We start from the raw sequence: 9,154 nt of genomic DNA, 5'->3' as shown, positions 1-9,154 counted from the left end.
ACTAGGAGTGACTCTATTGTGGGCCTCCTTGTGTTGGATAAAGATGAACTGATCACTGGACTGGATGTCCGTGGTTGCTCTGGGGCCAGTGATCATGACTTGACTATTCAGTAAGGACCAGTATCCTTACTGGTTTTGGAACAAATTGATAAATTAAACAGCAATAAGTCACCTGTCCTTTAAATCAGCTTCCACACCAGATGCCTGGAGGAGAGCTAATATGACACCAATGCATAAAAAAGGCTCCAGAGATGCTCCTGGCAATTACAGGCAACTAAGGCTAACTTCAGTACCAGGCAAATTGGGTGAAATTATAAAGAGCACAATTATTAGACACATAGATAAACATAATTTGTTGGGGAAGAGTGAACATGGTTTTTGTAAAGGGAAATCATGCCTCACGAATTGACTAGAATTCTTTGAGGGAGTCAACAAGCATGTAGATAAAGGTGATCCCGTGGATATAGTGTACTTAGATTTTCAGAAAACATTTGAGAAGGGCCCTCCCTTGGCTCCAGGTCCTCTCTGGGATATGTAACTGCTTCAAAGGCAAGAAAGAAAGGGTCTGACTAAGTGGTCAGTTTTCAGAATGGAGAGAGGTAAATAGTGGTGTCCCCTGGGGCTCTGTACTGGGACCAGTTCTGTTCAACATACTCCTAAGTGATCTGGAAAAAGGGGTAAACAGTGAGGTGGCAACATTTGCAGCTGATACAAACCAACTCCAGTTAGTTAAGTCCAAAAGAGAGAGCAAAGTGTGACAAAGGGATCTCACCAAACTGAGTGACTGGGCAACAAAAAGGCAGATGAAATTCAATGTTGATAAATGCAAAGTAATCAATTACAACCTGTCAGGGAAGATTCTAGGCATCAATGATCTGATCTTTGGGTTGATGGCGGTAAACAGATTCCCATAAGGCTCCCTCTCTCCCTCTTCCCAAGAGCCACCCTCATCCTCTCTCCCCTTTCTGCTCCCGCATCCTCTGCAAACTTTCGAAGATGGATGCCTCGTGATGGCCTTCGCTCATGGGGATGTTGCCTAGTGGTCAGGGTTTCGGCCTTTTTGGGGGGAAGGGCTCAGCAGATGGTTGGGGAGCCCAGGGCCTCCCACTGGGCTCTGACCCAGGCTACTCTGGGGCAACTGTGACGTTATTGACATAAACTGGGACCGTATAGATCATTGTTGCAACCAAGGTCCTGTAGTGGCACCCAAATCTTGTATAAAGGGGGTCAAATGGGGTGTCTAGGACAAGGTTATGGTTTACTGGTTATGATCATGCTGTCTATATGTGTGTATCAGTTTTGTAGTTGAAGTTATGAATATTGGCTCTATACTGTCTGTATGGCAAACTTATGCTATGCTTCTGGGTGACATCCCAGACAAGCTGAGATTAGCTCTGCCTAGCCTGCTTGATGGCCCATTAAGGACCATCAGCTATACAATGGACCCATTGAGAGAAGGCAGATACGCCTTGTAACTCAGCAAAGTATGCAGGGACTGGTCCATCTGACTCCAGACTCCATTTTGCTGTAATTTTCCACAGTAAGAACAAAGAGGTGTTCTTACACCTGGAAAAGACTATATAAGGCTGATGCCTCATCTCCATCTTGTCTTCAATCCTGCTTCATACCTCTGGAGGAACTTTGCTACAAACTGAAGCTCTGAACAAAGGACTGAGGACCCATCCCAGCGGGGGATGTATTCCAGAGACTTGATTCGAACCTGCAGTTTATTCCATCGCTGCTGCAAGCCTGAACCAAGAACTTTGCCATTACTGGATGTAATTGATTCCATTTAACCTATTCTAACTCTCATCTCTATCTTTTTCCTTTTATGAATAAACCTTTAGATTTTAGATTCTAAAGGATCGGCAGCAGCGTGATTTGTGGATAAGATCTGACTTGTATATTGACCTGGGTCTGGGGCTTGGTCCTTTGGGATCAGGAGAACCTTTTTCTTTTACTGGGGTATTGGTTTTCATAACCATTTGTCCCCATAACGTGTGGCCCTGGTGGTTATACTGGGAAACTGGAGTGTCTAAGGAGATTGCTTGTGAGACTTGCGGTTAGCCAGTGGGACGAGACCGAAGTCCTCCTAGTCTGGCTGGTTTGGTTTGCCTTAGAGGTGGAAAAACCCCAGCCTTGGGCTGTAACTGCCCTGTTTTAGCAATTTGTCCTGAGTTGGCACTCTCAGTTGGGTTCCGCCAGAACCGCATTGTCACAGCAACACAAGGGGGTGACCCTTCCTAGCACCCCACTATTGTCCAAAGTTCGCAGTTTATCACAGGAAGCTCTGAAGGGTGCGTGGCAAAGGGGAGTCATGCCATGGGGCGGGGGGTTGCAGAGGAGCAAGGGGGTGTCAGGGGTTGCAATGGGGGGAGGGGGAGTCATGCCATGGGGCGAGGGGTTGCAGAGGAGCAAGGGGGTGTCAGGGGTTGCAATGGGGGGAGGGGGAGTCATGCCATGGGGCGGGGGGTTGCAATGGGGCCGGTCCCCCCTGCTCACCTGGAGGTGAAGACCTTGGAGCAGCTGACGGAGGGGCTCAGGTCGCACATGGCCGGTACCCGGGGTCCCGCTCCCGCGAGCTCTCCACGTGCAGCGCGTACACAGAGAGCGCCAGCCCCAGCGCGCACAGCACGAGCCGCAGCGCCCGCTCCCAGCCCGGCGCCGCCATCGCCTACTGCCACTGCACGCCGGGCACGGGTTCGCCCCCACTGGCCCGCACACCTGCCAATCAGCAAACGGCTCCGGCCCATTGGCTGCCCCTTCAGGAGGTGGGATGGCAGAAGCAAGGGATTCTGGGACTTGTAGTTTTATGTACCAGTGGAGGAGAAGGGGGAGCTATGGTGCTTATGGGGAGGAGTCTAGTGCTTGGACCAGAGCCCTGGGGTAGCAGGGGGCTCCGGGGGCTATTTAAAGTGCCGGGGCTCCAGCTACCTCTGCTGCCTCGGTCCTCTAAATAGCCACGAGAGCCCCACAGCTTCCCCAGGGCTCCGGCAGCTATTTAAAGGGCCAAGGTGGTAGAAGCAGGGGGGCCCCTGCCCTGCCTGCAGCCAGCCCCTGCCCTGCCTCCAGCCCCGCACCCCCTGCCCCCACCAGCCCGTCTCCAGCCAGCCCCTGCCTGCAGCCAGCCCCTGCTGCACCCCCTGCCCGCACCAGCCACGCACCCCCTACCCTGCCTGCAGCCAGCCCCTGTCTCCAGCCAGACCCGCACCCCCTACCCCCACCAGCCCCCGCCCCCCCCCGCCCCCAGCCAGCCCCTGTATCCAGCCAGCCCCACACCCCCTGCCCGCAGCCAGCCCCACACGCCTTGCCCTGCCTCCAGGCAGACCCTACCTCCAGTCAGCCCCTGCCCTGCCTCCGGCTAGCAATGTATGTAATATATAATTTTAATTTTATTTATATAGTTATGGAAAGTAAATAATACATGGAAGAAATGAAGGGGGGAGGGGTTACGTGTTTTTTTTTAATCATCCCTGTCGGGGCCCCGCCTAAAATGTTCAAATTGGGCCCCGCACTTCCTAAAGCCAGCCCTGCATACAGTAATGGCAAAGTTCTTGGTTCAGGCTTGTAGCAGTGATAGAATAAACTGCAGGTTCAAATCAAGTCTCTGGAGTACATCCACAGCTGGGATGGGTCATTCAGTCCTTTGTATAGAGCTTCCTTTTATAGCAAAGTCCCTTGTGACGTTATTGATATAATCTGGGACCATATAGATCATTGTTGCCACCAAGGTCCTGTAGTGGCACGCAAATCTTGTATAAAGGGGGTCAAATGGGGTGTCTAAGACAAGGTTATGGTTTACTGGCTATGATTATGCTGTCTATATGTGTGTATCAGTTTTGTAGTTGAAGTTATGAATATTGGCTCTATACTGTCTGTATTTCAAACTTATGCTATGCTGCTGGGTGACATCCCAGACAAACTGGTGTTAGCTCTGCCTAGCCTGCTTGATGGCCCATTAAGGACCATCAGCTATACAATGGACCCATTGAGAGAAGGCAGATACGCCTTGTAACTCAGCAAAGTATGCAGGGACTGGCCCATGTGACTCCAGACTCCATGTTGCTGTAATTTTCCACAGTAAGAACAAAGAGGTGTTCTTACACCTGGAAAAGACTATATAAGGCTGATGCCTCATCTCCATCTGGTCTTCAATCCTGCTTCATACCTCTGGAGGAACTTTGCTACAAGCTGAAGCTCTGAACAAAGGACTGAGGACCCATCCCAGCGGGGGATGTATTCCAGAGACTTGATTTGAACCTGCAGTTTATTCCATCGCTGCTGCAAGCCTGAACCAAGAACTTTGCCATTACTGTATGTAATTGATTCCATTTAACCAATTCTAACTCTCATCTCTATCTTTTTCCTTTTATGAATAAACCTTTAGATTTTAGATTCTAAAGGATTGGCAACAGCGTGATTTGTGGGTAAGATCTGATTTGTATATTGACCTGGGTCTGGGGCTTGGTCCTTTGGGATCAGGAGAACCTTTTTCTTTTACTGGGGTATTGGTTTTCATAACCATTTGTCCCCATAACGAGTGGTACTGGTGGTAATACTGGGAAACTGGAGTGTCTAAGGAGATTGCTTGTGAGACTTGCGGTTAGCCAGTGGGGTGAGACTGAAGTCCTCTTAGTCTGGCTGGTTTGGTTTGCCTTAGAGGTGGAAAAAACCCCAGCCTTGGGCTGTAACTGCCCTATTTGAGCAATTTGTCCTGAGTTGGCACTCTCAGTTGGGTTCCGCCAGAACCGCATTGTCACAGTGGCGTAGTCGTGCTTGGATCCACAGAACCAGGTCAATTAAGCTTTGGATCAGAACCCCACATTATCCAAATTTGAATTTTGGGATTGAGAGTTTGGTTGGTTAAAGAGCAGTTGCAATGGGTGAGCAAAGAGCATATGAGGGCCTTGACAAAAAAGCCCTGAAAGATTTGGTCGGGGTGTGGAGCGGAGCGGCTTGTAGCGCAGAGCAGTTTGTGGGATGGCAGGAAGTGGACTGGCTCGTGGTGAAGGCTGCGGCGGAACCCCACGGAGAGACGGCCGGTCGGCCTTGGATCACGTAAGGTGCCTTTTAACACCCTGCGTGCCCCCCTTTTACTCTGGGGCTGCACTGACCAGGGACAGAGACTTTGGGGATTGTTGGACTTTTGGGACTTTGGGTGGTTGCTGGACCCAAGAGACTTTGGGGGTGTTGGACTTTGGGGACTCTGGATTCAAGAACCAAAGGGAAAGGATACGGCCCAATTTGCTGGGGTGGGTTTTTTGCTCATGGTTGTGTTATGAATCCTGTTTGTGGTGGTTTTTTCCCAATTTAATGCTGATGTCATTTACCTCATGTTATTAAACATTTTCTCCTACACTCAGACTCCGTGCTTGCGAGAGGGGAAGTATTGCCTCCTAGAGGCGCCCGGGAGGGAGGTATGTAATTGTCCCAGGTCACTGGGTGGGGGCTCGAGCCGGTTTTGCATTGCGTTATTGAAACAGAACCACTAGATACAGAACCCAGCCCTTATTGCTGCCAACTTAGATGGGCAGAAGGGTTACACAAGGATGTGAACTGCTTTGAGATTGGACCCTCGTACCCCAGTGCAGTATTTTCTGTCCCGAGCTGATTGTCCTAGCCAGACTGGGAGCCCCTTGGGGCAGGGAGCTGCTGGGCAGAGCCCGGTGTTCAGAGCTGACCACCACCAGCTCAGCCCATTGGAGAAAGTTGTTTATAAAAGTCGGCGAAAGCTGGAGACGGACAGACTGGGACAAGCGGGAGCGTTTCGGCTAACGAGCTGTGCTAAGGGTCCTGCCGGCTCCTGGGGAGGGCCTGGGTTGCCATGACAATGAGCTGAAAGAGTCTACAAAGAGGAGACAATGTTTAGAAAGAAACTGGGGAGTGTCTGTGGGGTGAGGCTGCTGCCCCTTCTGGGGGTCACGCAGGGGGACATGGGCTGGAAGGAGTGAGCGTCAGCCTCAGGGCTGCGTCCCCCTTTCATCTCCTGTCACCCTGATCCTGGGCTCTCGGGGGCGGGGATTTTCTTTTTGTTCTGTCTGGGCAGCGCCGAGCACTGGGGGTCCTGGTCCGGGGCTGGGGCCCCTGGGGGCTACCGCAGTGCAAATGCTAAATAACCACAACAGGGGTATCGTTTCAGAAAAATGCTGTGTGAGCGCAGAGAGCATTGGATGGGATTATATTGTATAACTGCAGAGTCAGGCATGCAGCGTGTAGGCCTAGGAAAAGTCAGAGGGGGGGGCAAACCAAGCTCTGCTCCCCTTGCCCCATAGCAAATGACACCCCTGCCTGAGACGTCACAGGCCATTGTCCCCTCCACCGGGGTTCCTGCTGCCACCCCCAGCTGTAACACCACCTAAAAGACTGGAGGTTTCCCTATAAAACTCTCTCCAGCTAAAGGCCAAGAGAATCAGTGGGAGGGTTAAAATACAAACCTTAATGCTTTACCTTCCAAAGGCTTCCCCTGGGTCTTTGAGACCAGCCGGGCATGTGCAGGCGGGATATTATTTCATGCTTAAAGCAACAGAGCCGTGTTAGTCTGAATCTGTAAAAAGCAACAGAGGGTCCTGTGGCATCTTTGAGACTAACAAAAGTACTGGGAGCATAAGCTTTCGTGGGTAAGAACCTCGCTTCTTCAGATGCAAGTAATGGAAATCTCCAGAGGCAGGTATAAATCAGTATGGAGATAACAAGGTTAGTTCAATCAGGGAGGGTGAGGTGCTCTGCTAGCAGTTGAGGTGTGAACACCAAGGGAGGAGAAACTGCCTCTGTAGCTGGATAGCCATTCACAGTCTTTGTTTAATCCTGATCTGATGGTGTCAAATTTGCAAATGAACTGGAGCTCAGCAGTTTCTCTTTGGAGTCTGGTCCTGAAGTTTTTTTGCTGTAAGATGGCTACCTTTACATCTGCTATTGTGTGGCCAGGGAGGTTGAAGTGTTCTCCTACAGGTTTTTGTGTATTGCCATTCCTGATATCTGACTTGTGTCCATTTATCCTCTTGCGTAGTGACTGTCCAGTTTGGCCAATGTACATAGCAGAGGGGCATTGCTGGCATATGATGGCATATATAACATTGGTGGACATGCAGGTGAATGAGCCGGTGATGATGTAGCTGATCTGGTTAGGTCCTGTGATGGTGTTGCTGATGTAGATATGTGGGCAGAGTTGGCATCGAGGTTTGTTGCATGGGTTGGTTCCTGAGTTAGAGTTGTTATGGTGCGGTGCGTGGTTGCTGATGAGAATATGCTTAAGGTTGGCAAGTTGTCTGTGGGCGAGGACTGGCCTGCCTCCCAAGGTCTGTGAAAGTGAGGGATCATTGTCCAGGATGGGTTGTAGATCACTGATGATGCGTTGGAGAGGTTTAAGCTGAGGACTGTAGGTGATGGCCAGTGGAGTTCTGTTGGTTTCTCTTCTGGGCCTGTCTTGTAGCAGGAGGCTTCTGGGTACACGTCTGTCTCTGTTGATTTGTTTCTTTATTTCCTTGTGTTGGTATCGTAGTTTTGAGAATGCTTGGTGAAGATCTTGTAGGTGTTGGTCTCTGTCTGAGGGGTTGGAGCAGATGCGATTGTACCTCAGTGCTTGGCTGTAGACGATGGATCGTGTGGTGTGACCGGGGTGGAAGCTGGAGGCATGATGGTAGGCGTAGCGGTCGGTGGGTTTTCGGTATAGGGTGGTGTTAATGTGGCCATCGCTTATTTGTACGGTGGTGTCTAGGAAGTGGACCTCCCGTGTAGATTGGTCCAGGCTGAGGTTGATGGTGGGATGGAAGCTGTTGAAATCATGGTGGAATTCTTCCAGGGTCTCCTTCTCATGGGTCCAGATGGTGATTCAGGACCAGACTCCAAAGAGAAACTGCTGAGCTCCAGTTCATTTGCAAATTTGACACCATCAGATCAGGATTAAACAAAGACTGTGAATGGCTATCCAACTACAGAGGCAGTTTCTCCTCCCTTGGTGTTCACACCTCAACTGCTAGCAGAGCACCTCACCCTCCCTGATTGCACTAACCTTGTTATCTCCATACTGATTTATACCTGCCTCTGGAGATTTCCATTACTTGCATCTGAAGAAGTGAGGTTCTTACCCACGAAAGCTTATGCTCCCAATACTTCTGTTAGTCTCAAAAGTGCCACAGGACCCTCTGTTGCTTTTTACAGATTCAGACTAACACGGCTACCCCTCTGATACTATTTCATGCTTGTGAGGGGTAAAATATCCGGGTGGAAGTGAGAATGTGATTTGACCCCCGAGAACTTGGTAAGGGCCCATTGGGTTGCTGGGGGCAGCCAGACGGGAAGAAGTGGGAGCAGGGCTGTTGGAGGAGGGAGGTGAGAGAATGGAGGTGGACCTGAGAGGTCCTGGCTGCTGAGAGGCTGGGGGTGAGCCCAGCTTGGGAGAACAGCCGACTCGTGGTTTATGAACAGGAAGCCTGAACCGACTCTTTCTGATCCCAGCAGGGCCACGGGGCACTTCTGACCGATCGCTACCAGACTTCATCCTCATGGGTGTTCATTGCAAATAATCAATGACCAGTTTGTTAATTCAGCCCAGAGTGGGGCTGTGGGGAATGGGGGTAGGGAAGCACACCTACCCAACATACCAGGGGGCTGCGCTCCTGGGGATGGGGTCCTTGTAATGGGAGCAGAGGGAGGTAAAATTGCTAAGTGATGAGCTAGGTGGTGGCCACAGGCCGTGCAGCGCTGTGAGACTGCATCACAGACACCCAGAGCACGGCAAAGGGTGTACTTTTCATGGGAGTCGTTACCGTTGGAGTTGCCAGTGATAACTGGGCTGACCTGTTTAACACTGTAACAGTGAACAAGAGTTCGGTTAACAGCTTGTCCCTCATTGGGCCTGAGACCCAACCCCTCTTTCAACGCAACGGACTGTGTCTTCTGCTGTGTTTTACCAAGCGCTGAGCAGCCCGGCAAATCCAAATGTCTAGTGGTAGAGATTGGGGGGCTGAGTCCCCTCTCACCCCGGTTTTGTAACAGTGTCTAAGGCTACATCTACACTACAGGGGGGGTGGGTGGGTCGATTTAAGATACGCCAATTCAGCTACGCGAATAGCGTAGCTGAATTCGACATATCGCAGCCGACTTACCCCGCTGTAGGGACGGCGGCAAAATCGACCTCTGCGGCTTCCCGTCGACG

General features: G+C 50.9%; 1 protein-coding gene across 1 annotated transcript in view; it reads right to left on the bottom strand.

The window, feature by feature from the left end:
* The window catches only part of LOC117888239, a 41,841-nt gene extending 39,170 nt beyond the window's left edge, over positions 1-2,671 (bottom strand). Inside the window, exon 1 of the mRNA XM_034791468.1 lies at positions 2,562-2,671. Coding sequence (XP_034647359.1) covers positions 2,562-2,671 — 110 coding nt within the window. The remainder of the gene's footprint in view (positions 1-2,561) is intronic.
* Positions 2,672-9,154: the final 6,483 nt, after the last annotated feature.

Source organism: Trachemys scripta, chromosome 15 (genome assembly GCF_013100865.1).
Source record: "Trachemys scripta elegans isolate TJP31775 chromosome 15, CAS_Tse_1.0, whole genome shotgun sequence".
Classification (NCBI taxonomy): Eukaryota; Metazoa; Chordata; order Testudines; family Emydidae; genus Trachemys; species Trachemys scripta.
This window is presented reverse-complemented; position numbering and strand designations above follow the sequence as displayed.